The 17,882-nt window shown below is 54.8% G+C and overlaps 6 protein-coding genes across 6 annotated transcripts; 1 reads left to right on the top strand and 5 right to left on the bottom strand.

Moving 5' to 3' along the window:
* Window positions 1–123: 123 nt before the first annotated feature.
* Window positions 124–1,700, bottom strand: J4E86_011192 (uncharacterized protein; the record flags this gene model as incomplete). The annotated part of the gene is made up of 2 exons (XM_051451686.1): window positions 124–613; window positions 684–1,700. Coding segments are annotated over 2 exons (1,507 nt in total), but the record flags the coding sequence as incomplete, so codon positions are not given.
* Window positions 1,701–4,917: 3,217 nt separating this feature from the next.
* On the top strand, window positions 4,918–7,123 carry J4E86_011191 (uncharacterized protein; the record flags this gene model as incomplete). The annotated part of the gene is made up of 3 exons (XM_051451685.1): window positions 4,918–5,472; window positions 5,765–6,182; window positions 6,231–7,123. The coding sequence occupies 3 exons, from the start codon at window positions 4,918–4,920 to the stop codon at window positions 7,121–7,123; spliced, it is 1,866 nt and encodes a 621-aa protein (XP_051297224.1).
* A 2,012-nt stretch (window positions 7,124–9,135) lies between these two features.
* J4E86_011190 (uncharacterized protein) lies at window positions 9,136–10,885 on the bottom strand (the record flags this gene model as incomplete). The annotated part of the gene is made up of 6 exons (XM_051451684.1): window positions 9,136–9,798; window positions 10,010–10,315; window positions 10,371–10,405; window positions 10,466–10,522; window positions 10,583–10,695; window positions 10,803–10,885. 6 exons carry the CDS (start codon window positions 10,883–10,885, stop codon window positions 9,136–9,138), a joined length of 1,257 nt encoding a protein of 418 aa, XP_051297223.1.
* A 969-nt stretch (window positions 10,886–11,854) lies between these two features.
* On the bottom strand, window positions 11,855–12,952 carry J4E86_011189 (uncharacterized protein; the record flags this gene model as incomplete). Its single annotated transcript, XM_051451683.1, has 4 exons — window positions 11,855–11,927; window positions 11,979–12,537; window positions 12,607–12,719; window positions 12,783–12,952. 4 exons carry the CDS (start codon window positions 12,950–12,952, stop codon window positions 11,855–11,857), a joined length of 915 nt encoding a protein of 304 aa, XP_051297222.1.
* A 964-nt stretch (window positions 12,953–13,916) lies between these two features.
* J4E86_011188 (uncharacterized protein) lies at window positions 13,917–14,981 on the bottom strand (the record flags this gene model as incomplete). The annotated part of the gene is made up of 1 exon (XM_051451682.1): window positions 13,917–14,981. One exon carries the CDS (start codon window positions 14,979–14,981, stop codon window positions 13,917–13,919), a length of 1,065 nt encoding a protein of 354 aa, XP_051297221.1.
* A 1,703-nt stretch (window positions 14,982–16,684) lies between these two features.
* On the bottom strand, window positions 16,685–17,217 carry J4E86_011187 (uncharacterized protein; the record flags this gene model as incomplete). The annotated part of the gene is given in 2 exon segments (XM_051451681.1): window positions 16,685–16,710; window positions 16,728–17,217. The coding sequence occupies 2 exon segments, from the start codon at window positions 17,215–17,217 to the stop codon at window positions 16,685–16,687; spliced, it is 516 nt and encodes a 171-aa protein (XP_051297220.1).
* Between the last annotated feature and the right edge of the window lie 665 nt (window positions 17,218–17,882).

Here is a 17,882-nt window from a genome sequence, read left to right as displayed (position 1 = left end):
CCCCCCCCCCCCCCCCCCCCCCCCCCCCCCCCCCCCCCCCCCCCCCCCCCCCCCCCCCCCCCCCCCCCCCCCCCCCCCCCCCCCCCCCCCCCCCCCCCGATGCGAGGTCGGCAACCGGTGTACCGTCCCGCGGGAATGTGATTCCCTCATTGGATACGTTGTCCTCCTCCGACGAGGGTGATGGCGAGGGCGATGGCGAGGGCGACGCAGAATCCTCATCCGTCGCATCATCAAACACGATGCTCTCTCCATCAGTGGCAGAATCGTAGTCTGCCATGCTTTCCTCCTCTTCCTCTTCCTCTTCTTCCTCCTCATCGGACGCCATTTCCTCATCCCCGTCCGCAGACCGGATAACGTTGAATACGTGGCCTGCCGAAGTCAAATGCCGCGCCCATTTCGCACCAGCATACGTGACATCGCAGTCATCGCAGTAGTGACCGTAGTCTTCGTAGCCTTCTTCCCCGAAGCCGTCATCCTCATACTCTTCCTCTTCTTCTTCTTTCTGCTCTTCCTCTTCTACGGACAGCACCACGGACTCCGGTGTCGGGGCGTGAAGCCTCACACTCTCTTCCTCCTCTTTGGCCTTAGCCACATTCTCCAAATGCGCTCTTGCCTTCAAATGGCCACCCCAGTTCGCCGAAAAAAAACCCCCGATCGCACTCTTTACAATAATGCTCCGGTACCTTCGAACCTCGCTTGAGCATGTCCCTCTTCGCCTTGTTCTTGACATTGATTGCGTGCATCGCAGAGACCGCGTGACGCTTCCAATGGCACTTGAGCAAAACACGATCACAGGCATCGCAATATTGCTCTGTTGCACATATCTTCCCGAGCGCCTTGTTCATAACTTTCTCAGCTGATGCCGAGCGTTGTGGGCTCTTCGCTGCCTTCTTGACGAACTTGATGTTCGGGCCTTTGCGTTGTGTGCTCCTGGCTACTTTTTCCATGTGCATTACGCCCCGGAAATGGCGTGTCCAGCTGTGGTAGTACTGGGTTGTGAAGTCGCAGGCTTTGCAGGAGCAGCCTCGTAGTCGCCCGGGTGCCTGTACGGGTTCCGATATGGGACTGTCGACGCCATCGTATTCGGCAACCTCGCAGTTGGCCTCGCTAGCCGTCGAACTGAACTCAGCACTTCGCGGCGACATGGGCGCATCGCTAAGCAGACTACTCCTTGCAGGACTATTGTAGTCCTCCAGCTCCTTCAACATCCTCACCGGGGTTTCCGCAGCCCTCTGTGTAGTCTTCAGAGGTAGTGTTACCTCTACCTTCTTCAAAGTCTCAAACTCGACAACACCCTCATTCCCACCAAGATGTTTCTCAATCCTCCTCCTCCCCCTCTCCGCCCTCCTCTTCGCACGCCTCTGAATCGCATTAACCCTGCGCATCTCGCTCTTAAGCTGACGCGCACTCCGGATCGGAGCGTCACCATCATCGTCGGAGGAACTGGCGGAGGAGTCGTGTTCGGGGCCGAGGTCGAATGTCCTGTTGCCTAGGCGGAAGATGCTTTGTTTCTGAACCTTTATGGGGGCGATGGGAGCTGGGGCTGTGACCGGGGCTGGCTTGGGGAGGAGTGCGTCGAGGAGGGCGGACTGTGACGAATGGCGGTCTGTTATTTTCCACTCTTTTTGTAGAACGCTTGTGAGCATACCAGAGAGCAGGGTGTATGCGGCCTCTTTTTTTTGGTCTATTGTTGTGGACATGTTGACCATTGGTATGTATGGGAGTTAGACGAGCTGAAAGAGTTGGGGTGGAGTGCCGGTTGGGAAAACGGTAGACAGTGCGCACAAGATGGAGACTGCGCGACGATATGAGAAAGTACAAGATAGAGGGTGTCCCCTTATTTTGTACAAGTCTGCTGTGGTGCGTCCCACGGTACCGAAATGGCAGCCTGAAGGTGGAGGCCACGACAACCAAAGTACCACAAAAAAAAGGGCGAATCAAGAAAATCATATTGGAGAGATGCGTGCCAGTCAGAACTTACGAGGTCCCTACACATCGAAGTAGACACAGTAGTTTGTGTTCACCCACCTTGGTTCCCAACTCTTGCGATGATAACATCAGCCCTTTCCATACGCTAAGCTTGCCTCTCAGCGCTCTCGCATGCACGAAGACCCTTAAATCCATGACTCTTTGGATGCACCACAAACCATGGGTTTCCATTGCATGTTCAAACTGTGGTTGCTCATCATATCGTCGCCGCGTGTGAAATCGCCTTACTTACAATGTGGCTCTAACGCACTCAGAAAAGCTGTTGCCTGGTTCTTGTGAACGTGTAGTACTGGCAGATCAGAATGATATTCATGAACCGCAGAAGTATCGGAAATTTCCAGCGTCCTTGAGCTACGGAAATTTTCTGTGTTCGAGATGACTCAGGTTCACACAGCTTGAAGTTGGTGTCGAGGTGGTCAGAGTGCGCGACCATGATTATGGAATGGACGAGCAACGCGCCGATTCCTACACCGTGGATATCGCTTGGCCGACGTCTGTGCTGCTGACTATCCCTACTCAAGATTCTGGGATACTCCAGGGTAAAGCCGAGTCGGTTCGCGACAGCAATATTTAGTGTGAACTCAATGGCGTGAACTTATTCAGGGTCTGCAGCTTTGGGTAAGAAGTGGCCAACGCACGACTCAGCCGTTGTTGTGAGATCAGGCATAACAAGACAAAAACTTATTGTGCGAGATCCAAATGAACAAGGGAGAAATCCATCCCTTGCAAAGCCCGATGCATCTCGTATTGCAGCGATGATCAAGACACCTGTCGCTTCAGGCGGTCTGTAGGCGAGAGCGGGGCGGAAGGATGATGCGCAAAGCTCGCTCGGTTGGCGTTCAACTTTGTTCGAGAAGCGTTCGATGCTTTCGTGTGCGGGGGTATCCCTGACCTGGCTTTTCTGTGCACTGCGATAGACGAGATCTTACCATGTCTCAGCGGGCGCCCGCGAAAGATACTTTGCGAACGAACGACAATTAGCAGTGTTCCACAAGCTTCTCTGGCGCTGTGTTCTTGGTCGCACCGAGTGCAGACTTCCCTGCGCGCGCGCTGGTAGCGGCCTGTTAGATGCACCTTGTCAGCCCTAGGACCAGGGTCTTTGCTTGTGCAACACTGGACAAGAGATTTGCAATGCAGTATCGCCTGTCGCATCGCCTGTCGCATCGCAAAGTCCAACCAGCTTGTTTGGCGCGAAGGTTGTTCGGCGACAATGGTAAGGTGTCCAGTAGATATCTCGACACGTGTTGGCGGCCTCCTAGTGCTACCCAGACGGAAGGACAAGTCTTGCCGGTGATGCACCTCCTACAGGTTGGTCACACTCAGCTCTAGCAGGCAATGGCTTAACCCGATATGCGTTTATTTACCCGCAGATAACCCATGGAGGATTCCGCCAGATGTCTTCAGATGCGGCGTTGTGGCTGGCAATGGAAGCCGCCCTTGCGATATGCCCATTGCGGGTAAATAGGCAGGGAGATTGAATTGGACAGGCGGAAGTTGATGTCAGCGCGCGCTTTAGATAGGACGAGGCGCGCCGCTGGCCACCCTGGAAGGGAAACCGGCCCGTAAGACGCAGTCTGGAGATCGAATGCTCGTGTGCTTGATCGTTGGACAGCGCACCATTGCACGATTGTCACATCGGGAGCTACATACGTCACCCGCAGTGGGAGCAAAGGGTCATGGCGAGGACGCTGCGGGGCCATTGCGCACTGAAATGGGCAGTGAAATAAGGGCAGGCTAAGAATACGCGGCATCAGAGATGTGCAAGCAGGCACAGAATGGTTCGTCGTGACGATGCAGGAGCAAGCCACCGATAGCTAAGCGAGCAGTGAGGGTGCAGAGGGTGCAAGAGGGAGGTGTTCTCGAAGAGATGCCGCTCGCGCCGGCTGGACCGGGACCCAGGTACTGCGCAATCAGCCTTAATCAAATTCTGCCAGTCCGTCGGATGAGGGTTGAGCAACGCAAACGGTGCAGTGTGGGTGGTATGGGCGGCTGCATGGTGTGTCTAAGCGGGTCAGAATGTCGCTGCACGCCGCACGAGGCTCGGCTCAGTAAGGTACTTGGGTAATGGGCAATAGAGAGGTGCAGCAGCGGACGGGACGACGCTGATTGCAGGAAGAACAGTGTGGCGGGCCCCAGTGCGCAGCGCAGAGCGGCACGTGATTGGCCCGATGCAGGCTAGCGGCCCTGGCACGCTGAAGTTCTTTCTGCGCTGGGGAGCGGTCTGCGCCTTTAGCCTTTTGCTGAAGAAATGCCCGATTGCTCTGGCTGCATCGGCCTGCCGCCCTCTCGTCGCTAGAAGTGCTCCTCTGCCCAAGCTCTCCTCGGCCAGCTCATCGTCGCGCGTCGCTAGCCCGTCGGACAGCAGTACCCTGTTCGCTACCTTCCGCTCAAGCGAGACTCGCTTGTAGGCAGCTTGTAAGTAAAGTCGGTTGATTCCTTCATGGCACTGCCACATGCGCCCTCATTACCTGCTAAAGGCGGCTAGCCAGCTGCAGCCCACCCTCCACTGAGTCCACTCGCTGCCTCCTAGACGGACGAGATGAGTGAGGGATATCGCGCGCGATGCATTTCTGGGAGCGGCAGCTGGCATGCCAGGCCTTCATCATCCTCATCCTTCCTCATCTATCATAACTTAGCCCTCCTCACTTTCATTCCCTGGACTTGTTAGTCTTTGAGTCGTTCACGTATTTGTTATCCCAATCTATGTAGTGCACGCACAACTACGTGCAGCGCGGCGGCGTCGAACCGAGCGAGGCCAGGCCCCTGTTCCGCGGGTCATAACGCCTTCGCCAACTCAGCTAATCCCAGTTCCTTGCCAGGCTTGCCGTCCCTCTTCCCATCCGCCTCAAGCTTTCTAGCGCCGCCGTGCTCTTCAAGACATCCCCAAGAACTGAAGAGCGCCCCGGTGGCAGACTCCATTGCTAGCCCATGTCGCACGACTTTTCCACCCACATCTCCCAGGCGCCCTACTCGCCGGCCCCTTCGCACTTTTCCCACCAGAGCATGGCCGATCCTAACATGCAGTCGCGCCAGCAGCAGGCCGTCGCCTATCCCTCACCGCACTCGTACCCGTCGCCCTCGATGCAGCCCACGTATACCTACCCGCCGCCCCAAGGCCAGCAGAGCAACGATGGCTACCGCAGCTCTCCCCAGGGCTCCAACATGTCGCTGCCGCCCCTCAATCTGCCGCCAATACGTCTGCAGGACGGCCAGCAGCCCCAGGCGCAACCTCAGCAGCCGCCCCAGCCCATGGGCTCTCCGCTCCCACCGCCGCAGCACGGTATGCCGCAGTACTATCCGCACCCAGCGCATGCGCAGCAAGGCCCGCCCATGATGGGCAACATGGGCCCGCAATTCAATGCCATGCGATACCAGCTGCCGCCGCAGGGCGACCAGAGAGTGCTGTCTGGTGGTCGCCACAAGAAGGAGATCAAGCGTCGCACCAAGACTGGCTGTCTGACATGTCGCAAACGGAGAATAAAGGTGAGTGCATACGTCAATGGAACGCGGTGCAGACGCGACGCGATGTCAGAGGAGCTATTGCTTGTCGCTTGCTTAACCGAGCGAGGAACCCAAACTCCTCTAATCCAACCTCTCGCGTGTCAGAAGCGACCGGCTGTGCAGCAACACTGCTATTCAGTGGGCTGCAGCACTTTGCCTCGCAACATCGCCGTTGCGGGCTGCAAATACAGCTGCGCCGATTTCTGGCAAATTTTCTGCATCGCGCACCAACATCACTACTCACCTGCTCATGCGCTAACCACCACCCCGACAGTGCGACGAAGCCCACCCCATGTGCCGGAACTGCCAGAAGAGCAAACGAGAGTGCTTGGGTTACGACCCGATTTTCAAGCAGCAATCCGGTCCCGCCCAAATACAACCTGCTCCCAACTCTGCGCCCGCACCCCACGCGACAAGCGCACCGGCGCCCGCACCTTCCTCCTCCAATTACAGTCAAAGTCCGGTACCCCAAGGGTACGCGCCTGCCTCGTCCGCGGGGTACGCGACTGCCGCTCCTGCTACGAGTGGCGAACATCAGCAAGGCAACTTCCACGCCATAGACCCTGCACTGGCGCAAGCCGATCCCAATCTACAGCCACCCCAACACTACAACGGCGTGCACCCGATGGATCCCAACATGAGAGGGCCTCCAGGCGCCAGCTACCACCCGCCTCCGCCAGAGCCCATGAAAGGTTGGTATCCTGCTCCATATCGCCATCACAGTCCTAACGCAGATTCAGGCAAGCGGTTGAATATCCAAGACATTTTTGGCATCTGCAACCACAGCCCGCCCGAGGTTCCTCAGCGGACCTCGCCGGTACCCCGGGAAATCGACGACGAGTTCAGCCGCATCTTCATCAACGACTACTGCCAAGGGCTCGACCTCGTACTTGAGACCAACTGGTTCTCGACGAACAACAATGCTCTCAACAGAGTCTTCAGCGACCGCTCCCTACATGAAGAGGCCGCTTTCTTCACCGAGACCATCAAGTACAAGGCTACCGCCGACACCGATATGACCGGCGTCTTTAGTCAAGAGGCTCGCTTATTATGGCACTTGTTGAGTACGTGCAAGCAGAACCTTCCAAGCACCAACGGAGCACAGCCAGAAGGTGAAGACTTTGCGATGAGAGAAACCCGCGCGCGTCTCGACGTGCTGGAAGCTCTTATGACGAATCAAAATCTGGACTCGAATCCCACACGTCAATTGGCATACCCCCCTACGCTTGATGATGTCAAGAGGTCGCAAGTCGACTTCTGGCAACATCTCGGAGACTTTGTCCAATTCTCGGGCTCAGACACTGCCCCGCCCGGAGCAGCCGACGGCGCACTTTCAGTACTACGCGGCGTCCTGTGCATGCACGAGGTGCGCGATGCCATCTACTCGATTGCGATCGCTCGTCATTACGGTAGCCGCATTGGTGGCTTCCCCAACGCCCTACCACCTCAGGTCGACCAAAGTCCAGACAGCGACTTGAATAAGCTTTGTGTCGCCATGTCGTTCATCAGTCATGAGAGCCGTGCATCTACCCAGCAGGTTCTTGCGCGTATCTGCGACATGGCCATGTTCTCGTGGACCGCCTCGCGAATGCCTTCCAGTCACCAACAACAACAGGGTGGCTTCCCTCAATGACGACATGCGGGCATAGGAGCAACCTGAGTTTCAAATAAAGTTGCCGTAGCCTTCGGGCCACATTAGTAAGAATTGGAAAGTCCGCGTTCATCTTTTGCATTATCTCAGCGGTGGCGTTGTATCCCCCTTTTGCCATTTGCTGGCATTTGCGTTCGTTTATGAATTATATTCCCAGGGGCCAGAACAAACCTTTCTCATCCCCCCAAATGCACGTTTTCATGATTCTCCCTTCATCGCAGTTGCATCTACCGCGTACGGAGCTGGTGGCACTTAAGCATGTATCTCTTTCCTTTGCGGCAGGCATTCACACAAGATATACCCTCGATCGTATCCTGTTCTTTCTCTTCAACTTTGGCAGACCTAGTATACAGAGGTCTGGCTTTAATCTATCTTCGTCCTCTGGACTAAACCTTTATGGAAAATATGTGAAGACGGTTGCATTGCGGTATTTGGAGCTGTATTTCCCACGTGAGGAGACTACAATGGCATCATCTCTCAAATATACGGAAATCGAGTGATTATTGTAGCCTCTTGGGTCTGATTGGACTTCTGCAGTCATCACGTCTAAGAAACAACAAGCGAACACCCTGGAGCCTACTTTGACGTTAGGTCGCCTGCTTTGTGTATTTTCACTTTGATATATGCTGCATACCTCTTCAAAGTTCTCCTGATATAGGGTGCGGTGAGCTGATTACGATCCCTCAGCTCAGTGGGTAACACTAGAACAGCGGTGAATCCGCCCTCCTCCCTTTGCCAATCCCACGCACCCGGACATGTAGCCTAGCCAAACAATACACACCGTCCCACCCTGTTCAAAGAAAAGAATCCGGATACCCGCTGAAAGTTATTGACCTAGAAGTCTGAATTACTTCCATGTTTAACCAAACTTCCGTTTCCAGCCCCATGGATTCTGCAAACCTGCCCAGTCCCTTCCTTCCTCAAGCTCCTCTCCTTTTTCCCAGTTCCCAGTTTGCCCAACCGCCCCAGCTAGCTCCTCCGTCCTCTTTCCTTTTCGCACAACACAGATGACGCAACGCGACAACGTCTCCGTGCGACATTGCACGAAGCGGAGAAAGTGCCGGTGGCGGAAATTAGCTTTCCCCTTATGATTCCGATGGAGTAGGTGGAGCCGGATTGCATGGGTGCACGGCATGAGCGAGTGGAGTGAGTAGAGTGCATGGAGATGAGGAGGGGGAAGGGGGTGAGATGGGATGATGTGAGACTGGGTTTTACCGGAACGATGGATCGAATGTGGCAGTTGGGAAAGTAAAGCACAGGCAGAGTAAGACATGTTGCTCTTGAAAACGCTTGCTCACCTATTTCTTTCCCATGCATCACCGAGCCTCCTCCAAACAACCTACCGACCCAGCCTCCCATTTTCCCCAAAGTCCCTCATGCCACCGAAACCCAACATCGGGATATGATCGTGTACCAATGCCTAACCACAACTGTACCACAACAAGAAATACCGCGCCCATGTGTTCCTCCAGCTGGATATATCTCACACAAACCCTCTCTAAGCGAACCACTCGGAATGGCCGCCGTTTTCGTATCACAGCGACACAAGAGCTTACACAAAACCCCTCTCTTCTCTTCGGAGAATATCCATAGTACCGGGTCATCCCAGCTGCGACATATGTAGTACACCTGTCGGTGTTCTCGCTATCGATCTAGCCTGATGAGGCATTGTGTAAGGCAGGTACGGATAGGGGGGTGGGTGATGGCGGGTAGGTTGGCGGGTAAGCCGACGGATAGGTAGCAAGCTTGATAGGTTTGAAATAGGCATAGGCGCAAATACTTTCAGCACATACATCCACAGACATTGCTGGCACTTCAATGGTGCAGGTAGAAGAACGCTTGTGCCAAGTCCAGTGGATACAAATCTAAAGTATGTGGCGCAGCAAGTACGACTGATCACTCAGCTCCTCTATCCCCAACACTCCAATGCACATCCACCCTCTTAGTAAACAGCAATCACCCACTCAACCCCACACACCCACTCCCACTCCACCCTACCACTGCTCCCCATCCCCCAAAACCCTATGCAGCAACACCCTCGCAAATTTCCCCTCCCCAGGACTCCTCGTACACCACCCAACCCGATTCCCCCTCCTGCTATCCCTCCACCCCCCCGCATCCCCCACGACCTCCTCCTCCAAACTGCTCTCCCCCTCCGTAACCGGCCGTCCCCTCCGATCCACAATCGTGCAACCCCTAGTCCACTGCCCACTCGTCTCAACCCTCACATCCTCCTCTTTGAACTTCCATAGCGGGTTGGAGGGGCATAAAGCGTACCAGATCGTCAGCGGGTCGTGGAGTTGGAGTCCGGATTTCGTGGGGTCTTGTTGAGGGTTCAGGGATAGGTTTTTTGCGAACGTGGATGTGAGGAATAGGCTGGTCCATTCAGATAATGGAGAACCCTTGATGGGTTTTAGGGCGATGTAGTCTTCGTACATGGTTTTGGGCAGGACGTGTAGTTCTGTTGTGTCGAGCGGGAAGAGTTTGATGGTTAGGCGCTTGCTGAGCGTTTTTGGGTACGCCGGTAGTTGGGTTTTCTTCTGGGGGTTTGAGAGTGAGGGGGGCATGGTGAGGTGCGGGTTCGCGGATGTGAGGGCGAAGACGCGCGCGCTGGCTACGGAGTCGGCGTAGGTGTTGAATTCGGCGCCGGGGGTCATCTGGTTTCGAAGATTTAGTGAGTGGCGGAGGGGGGTGTTGGGTTGTTTGATTAGGTTGAAGGGGGGGACGGGGATGGAGAGGGTGTGTGGGTGGTATATTAGGTGGAGGGGTGGGGGTGGACGACGCTGTGGGTGGCTTTTCAGAGCTGTGGAGAGCTGGAGAGGATGCGACGAAAGGTGAGATTGTAAGCTGAAAAAGATCAGGACTTACGTTTCCAGGCGCATCGATTGCACCGCCCATGACGACTACCTCCTTAACCTTCAAAAACGTCTCGGGATCTTGCGCAGCGGCGATAGCGAGGTTTGTCAGCGGTCCAACTGCCACAATAGTAACTGTATCGGGCTCGTTCTCCCTCAGCAAGTCGAGCATGACTTCGTGTGCGGGCTTCAGCGATGGAGTGAAGAGCGAGTGTTTCTCCTTGACTTTTTGCAGCGCCTTGGTTTCTTCAGCCGACATGTTCTTCGGCTGAGGTGTGAAGAGTGACTTCCACGTCTCTTCTGGTGAGAGGTGTGGGTGCTGGATCAGGTCAGTTCCCAGCTCTCTATATCGTGTTGGAAGACAAAGAGCTTACACTGTGATGTATACCTCCCAACCCATCAATCCCATCTATGCCACGTCAGCTATTCGCTCTTCCCATCCAATTTATCTCAGGAGCCGCCGACTTACGGAAGAAGTCCGCGACCATCATATGTTCCGCCAATGGCTCCTCGGCACCAACAGCAACTATCGCTCATGTTAGCACACATTCTCTTTTTCCATCATCACCTGCGATCAAAGACTCACCAATAGGTTTCCTCGCACCCAACGTTTCAAACCCCTCAGGCCTGCCATTCTCCTTCCTCCACGCTCTCTCTTTCTCAATATAATGGAACAGCGTGACCACATTGCGTAGACAACTAGAAATTTGTCAGTCAATTCGTCACCCCTCTATCAACCTTGGATCTCATCCAGCGCATGAGTTCCACGCATGTGAAACAAATCGAAGAGGATGTTGTAAACATACTTCTTAACCTCGACATTCCCAAACGTCAAACTCAACATGAGAATATCCAACTCCTCGCTCTTAGCCGAGAAAGCCAGTAGCATAGCCAGGATATCATCGACGCCCTATTCATTATTCTTATGTCAGCCCCATATCCCATCTTCTCAATCACTCTCAAATCATCGAGTTCGGTGTCGCCCCTTCCTATTCCCGCATCCCCCACCGCCTTCTCTACCCCGCACTTTCACACATGGAAAGTAACTCACAGGGTCCGTATCGATGATAATCTTATTCGGTGCCATCTTATCTGTATATCTGTGGAAAAGCTAGGAATGTGGAAGAAGTGTTGTGTGTAGAATAGTTGTTTGTTGGTTTGCTGTTCTGTGAATGTACCAAGGTACGTATATGGATACATGTACGATTATCTAACTAGTGGCGCGCCTCGCGTCTAGATAACCCTACCAGCCTACACCAAACCGCGCATGGCAGGTGTGTGGCATGCCGCAGCCGCCAAACGCGGAGGTCACCGATACCGACACTGACTCCACTTTGAACTTATCCTTGTGGGTCCAGAACCCGTGTCATATCTACATCGTAAAGGCGGAAGTGAAATTGGGGGAATGTGCATTTGCCATATACGTAAAAAGAAGAAAGTACGCATCTTCCCCTTTAGAACGTGCGATTCATAAGCCCAAATCGCCATCATATCACTCGCAAGTAAAGAAACAAACGCCGGATTCGTTCCATAATTCTACACAACGTTTGCCCCCCATTTCCCAGATGCCCGGCACAAGGACAACATCCCAATGCAAGGGCTGACGGTTGGAAAACCTGGCGCTTTTTGAAAGCCCAACATCCATTCTTTGCCTGACACCCAATTGCTGTCTAGACTGTTCTGTTCTGGTTTCGTCTTGAAAATGGGATTGCCAGACCGCCATCATCTCTCGCTTTTCCCCACCACGTTCGTTTTTTCCCAATTGAATATCATATATGCGTTTATATATCGAATATAAGGCGACCGTTCCGTTCAAAAAAGTCGAAACACGTGTCGTGATGCGTGAACATGTCCGAGTCTAGTAGACCTTCTTCTTCTCGTCGACGGAAAATTGGCCGGGGCCCATGTTGACCAGCAAGAGGAGACCGCCACTGAATGACGATTAGCAATGCGCGGTTCGGGACTAAGACAAGGGTACTTACACAATGGACAGGATTTGGAAGAAGTCGTACTTGGCAAAGTCCTTGTGGGGGTGGTGCGGGTGCAATTTCCACCAGTTGTTAACGTAAAGGTTGAAGACGCTGAGAATAAGCACGAGCATAACAGCCGAGAACTTTGCCTTGAAGCCCACAACCACCATGACACACGCCACGAGTCCCAACAGACTAGCAATGATTCTCCAGAAGCCCCAGTCGCCGCGGAACACGAATCCCACAAAGAGGAAGATGAGCAGGACGCGTCCGGCGAGCTGGAAGTACATCTTCTTGTCCTTTTCGTCGAGCTGGGGCAGGCCGGCGGGCGCAAACTTCTTGCGCACCCACGAGTCGGAGAGCACCATGAGCAGACCACCCATGACGGACAGGTTGCGCAGGAAGAAGTTGAGGTCGAAGACGAGGCCGTAGCCGATGCCCTGGAGCACCACGACGGTCATGAGTCCCGCTACGCTGTATTCGGAGTACTTTCGGAAAATGACGCCGAAGGAGCAGACTGTCATGAGGACGATGTTGACGATGAGGAACATGTGCGTGACGCCGTTCCAGACTGCAGACAGAGAGAGACCGTGTTAGCCAATGTTCACGCGCTGCTGCGGGAGGGGTAGTGGACACGTACTGTGGCGGTAGTCGTGCAGGTACGTAAGCTGGTCGGTCCATTGTGTGATAATGCGCAGGGCATCTTCGAGGAAGGTAACGACGATGAGGAAGCGGCCGATGCCAGGGAGGTATCTACGGGGGGAATTAGCCGGTTTCCAAGCGGGCAGCGTCGTGGCACCGTTTCTGAAGACTCACGGCTTGATGGGGTCGAAGACAGTGTCCAGCAGGTCCTCGAGCTTGCTCGTCTGGGCGCGCAGTTGGTCGAGCGGACTGGGGTCGTTCGTGCTGTTGTCGTTGCGCCCCGAGTTGCCAAAGGGGCTCTGGTTGCCCAAATGGTAGCCAGCGGTGCCGCGTATCTGCGCCATGGCTGGTGGTGTAGTAGAGAAGAAGAGAGGGTGGGCGGCGGCAGGTGTAGAGGTGATTGGGTTGCGCTGCTCCGAACAGGTGTCCTTCACGCGATTGACCTTCGGAACGTCAGATTATGTCAGCGGCCTAACCCTTTGCGCCTTACTTTGATGTGTTGAGTCTCACTACTTTCTTCTGTTGCAGGCTAGTAAATTGCAGGGTGGGATTGCTAGCTGGCAGTTGCGCGTGATGGTGAATATATTGAATTGCGTCGTGTGGGCTGTTCCCAGGGTTGCTGCGGCGCTGGTTCCTCGGTTCGCGCAACCTACTAGAGTACTACTAAGAGGCCAGATTTCTGCTACTCGACTCTGACTATGGCGTCAGGAGTAGCAGTCGGTACGAAATACCTCCGGACCAATCTTGACTAGCTGATTCACGACTTGGCACGGGCACTTTCAACACGGTGGAGCACGGTTGTATTTATAGCTTTCACCAACGCACGGCTGTACTGCAGACACATGTGTGGGAGGTTTTGTATGAGGAGCTGCAATTCAACAACTACTTTTTCTACCTGCGCGCCTCAACAGTCATTATTCCAGCGTCGGGTACTGATTGATGTTTAAATGTGGTATTGAAGTACAGGACGCGAATGCAAGAAGCCTTTGCAATAAGATCAGATGCAACCCCATACGCCGATGCTTTCATGGCCTGGATAGCAAAGCAGTGGAAGGAACCCATCCGATGATCCAGCCATACCCATGCTTACAAGGACAATTCCACCGTCGTATGAGCTATGCTCGTCCGTCATGCCAAATATGATGCTATCGTGATGAAAGTTGGAGGTGGTCAGATCAACGCCTGAAGATCTCACGTGCGCCAACAGTCTTCAATAGGATAGAAATCGAAAGGTGTATCGTCGTCCAGGGTACGTGAATGTACCCGAGGTCCCGAGACCAGCTGCTGGCTGAGTCATGTTTACCCACTTCACATGACAGCCCAGTCATCGGCATCGTCGCCAGTCTTGGGGTTGAACTCCTCGGCAAGGATCTGGTAGCGCGAGCTGGGGTTCTTGTTCTCCTTAATGACTTCGGTTGGCCGAACTGGCTTGGCGGACTGTTGGGGCTTCGTGGTGACTTCGCTGAGCTCTTCAGCAAGCTCCTCGTTGACGGTCTTGCGCTTGGGCTTTCCGCCCTTAGGAACGGTGGTCCAGGCAGAGTCCTCCATAGCAAGCCTCATCTGCTCTTCCTCTGAGGGTAGGGTACTGACAGGGGCAGCGGTCTTGGCAGCGCCGTTGGTAGGGGCGGCAGTCTTGGTAGCGGTTTGGACAGGAGCCTCGAAGGTGTCGAGAAGCTGACCAGACGAAGCGGCCTTGGGAGGCTGGACGGCACCGCGAGAAGGCACCTCGGTCCAGGGGTTGGAGGCGGGGGGCTTGCTCTGTCCGAGACCGTTCTTGGCCGGCTCACCGCGCGCCTCACGAGCGACACGACGCTGCTTCTCCTCGAGAGCCTTGCGCGCCTTCTCCTCTTCCTCGCGCGCGGCCTTGGCCTCCTCGACCTTCTTCCTGTTCTGGCGCTGCTTCTTGGACTCGGTCGCGACCTCGGCCTTTTGTGTCTGAGCCTTGACCGACTTGGCTGGCTTCTCGGAGGGCTTGATGCTCATGACAGCGGGCGAGGCGGCGCGCTCACCGAGCATGTCGGAGACGTCCTTGCCGCTCGGGGCCTTGTTGGTGTAGGCGGCGGGGGGCTCGACGGCGCTGTCGTCGGCAGCCTGCTTGGGGGCGGCTTGCGAGATGGTCGCGGCGGCCTTGTTGCCGGCATCCTGGACGGCCGTCTTGACCGACTTGCGAGGGGCCTTGGGCTTTGCAGCCTTTTGTGCCTTGGGCTTCTTCTCTGGGGTGTCCCAGCTGACTGCCTCCTTGAGCGAGCTAGTCGTCGACTTGCCCGTGGTCGAGCGTCCTCGGGTATCCGCCGTGTTGCCCTGGTGCATGTAGTACCAGTAGGCGGCGCCTCCAATGGCCAGGAACACGACCCAGCTCATCCACGGCTCCATGATACAGGAGGTGTGGTATGCAACGCTTCGAGGGTGCGGTGGTAACTACTGCAAGACGTCCAATGTCAACACGGTACGATGGGTCAATGGGTTGGGGTGGAAGTGGCAGGCAGGTGAGGGAGCAGAGGGCCAGGGCAGTAGGATGACGGAGTATAGGGAGAGGGAAAAGGGGCTTACAGGTAATTGATTTTGTCTTAGCCCGGGCGTCGTAACGTGTGAAATTGACGCGTCGCACCGGCTGCTCTGCTCAACGGTTTCGATGGCGTTGCGAGAAGAGGCCAGGTAGGTCTTGATCCGCTTCGGGAGCTACTCAACCGTCGAGTGCAACCGCCGAATCGCCCACTTGACACGGGCGGCGCAGTTTGGGGGTTGTGTTGATTCACGTGCTACACATTCACATCGACTCGGCGTTGAGGCTAACAATGTAGGGCGGGAGACGGGGAATTGCTGGAGGTGGCAGAGTGAAGGCGCTCCATGTGGTAGTGAGCTTAGGAGTGCTCCCCCGTTCGGGATGCCACTAAGCAGGGGTCGACGGAGGCGCTGCAGCGGGTGAGTGCGTCACAGCAAGATGATGATATTTCTGATATATGCCGAGTGACTTCTATTGATCTTCTTCTTCTTCTTCTGCTTCTATGCCGCATCTCACACGCCTGTCTTGCCATCGCATCTCAACAGCTTCCCGCGCGCCCACGAACACCTCGTAAAGGACACGAAGCATCAAGCACCTCGCGCGCGGAGGGCTAACTCCGAGTCCCGACACCCCCGACGGCGGCCTCTAACGTTTTAGGCGGCTGAACACCAAGCCATTCACAAGCCACTCACACGCTATTCATCATCTGCCGCTGCGTCATTGGCATCTCGCTGATATTGCACCCTCGCACACAGCTCATCGACACTCTGTGCCACGCCATTACTTTATCTAGTACTTGGGCTCGCCTGCTTAGCGCAGCAGGAACGATGCACTTGTGGCTGCATCCACGAGTGACATGTGAAAGGCTTGGTATCACCTTGCAGTACTCAACTGCAGTCGGGAATAAGAAGGAAGGCCTCATAGAGACAAGCAGAGGTTACTCGAAGTCTATGTTAACATTATTATAGCTCCATCATGTATATCCAACATTATCCTACAAAGCCATGAGGCCTTCATACTCATAACTCGTTATTCATGAGGCTCCAAGAATGCCAACCACATCTCAGATTCTCAGAAGACTTGGCTCGACCGAACCGTATCCCCGGCTCCAAAGAAGAAGAAGAAGAAGAAGGAGAGAAATCCCATGATGGCCATCCTGCATCCATAGAGCATCTAGCTCTCCGTGCCTCAACCACGCCTCTTCGCAGCAGCCCCCTCCCCACCATCCTCACACTTCCTCTTCCTCCCCCCACCTCCCACCTCGCTATCCAAACTAGAACTGCGACTCATTGGAGGCGTTGCAGGCTTCAACGGGAACAGAACACCGTTCGGCGAGATATTTCTTTGTTGTAACGGTGGCGACGACATCCTCTGTGATTGTCCCCCCACCGCCGCAGCTTGTTGTTGTTGTTGTTGTTGTTGTTGTTGTTGCTGCTGCATCCGTTGCTGAGCCAGCAACGCCGCCTGATTCCTCTGCGCCATCTGCATCTGCCTCGCGATATCGCCCAGACCCGGTCCCACGATATTTCTATCCCCGATGATAGTCGCGCCGCAGTTAACCGTAATGTTGATATTAGAGTACCGCTTCACGCCTCTGACCTGCGTCGTAGACGTACACTCCCCCCGTGCCGTCGCCGTCGCCGTCGCCTGCGTCGTCGGACTCTCTGGTGTAATCGGCCTGCCAGCCGCATCACCCTCCTCCCCCGTCTTCCCCGTCTCAATAGCCTCACCACTAAGTACAGTAGCAATGAGATTCGCTATCCTCACGCTATCCATCTGTGCAACGGAGATGATGTTCCCGTGGCCCCGGATCTGGGTTGCGGCGTTGATTGTGATTTCGGGTGTGTCGTCTGGCGTTTCTTGAGCGTCGCAGTCTTCATCTTGGGGGTCGTACGGGTTTGTCATGTTGGGGATGGGGAGGCTGGGGTCTACGACGGTGTGGTAGGCGGGGGGTGCTTGATTGTCTTCTTGGTATGATTGGTATGATGAGGAGTGTGCAGGAAGTGTGTTGAACGGTGTGGATGATAGTGTTGATGATGCGATGTTGTGGAGTGTGGTGGCTTTTGCGATGGATACTGCTGCGTTGTTGTTGCGGAATGGGTCCATGGCATATATCAATGGATGTTTCTTTTGGCCAAGGAATCACTTCTCGTGTCTTGGAGGACACTGTCTGTGGGTATCGTGATCGTGGGGTTGTGGCGTGATGTTGGTGTGATGGGTTAGGCGGCGGTCATGCGAGTTCGGTAGCCGTACTGGCAATTGTCGATGGTTAAACGCTTTGCCGGTAGATGTTGCGCGACCACGAAGATTGATAGGAAGATGCAATAAACCGGTATATGATCGTGATATGACGATGCAGTAATACCGTCGATGCAGTTTGCTACTCGGTATTGGTATCCTCTCGTCGTTCGCACAATAACTATATCCAAAGTCAGCAAAACCCATCCATCATTAAATACTCCAAGAACAACTCACATATAAACCTCAAATACACGCACATTCACAAACCTCATTCCCCGAAGCATGCCACCAAGCAACCTATATATACCCACCCACCCGCTGCAGTGGACGCCCCAATCCTCCCGCGTCCGCCCGCCTTCCGCCTTATTCACACCTGCACCCCCACACCTGAAACACCCAACACAATACCTAGCACAATAGGAAGGGACGCGCGAAAACACAAACATACCTGGTATGCGCCACATACTTCTGCATAATAGCTGGCAGCAGTCTAGTCTAGACCCGTTACCGGCAATCAAGTTTGCGTACCG

This window comes from Alternaria arbusti (genome assembly GCF_024043155.1).
Source record: "Alternaria arbusti strain BMP 1465 chromosome Unknown scaffold_30, whole genome shotgun sequence".
Taxonomy (NCBI): domain Eukaryota; kingdom Fungi; phylum Ascomycota; class Dothideomycetes; order Pleosporales; family Pleosporaceae; genus Alternaria; species Alternaria arbusti.
Note: the sequence above shows the minus strand (reverse complement) of the source record. Positions and strands in the feature narration are given on the sequence as shown.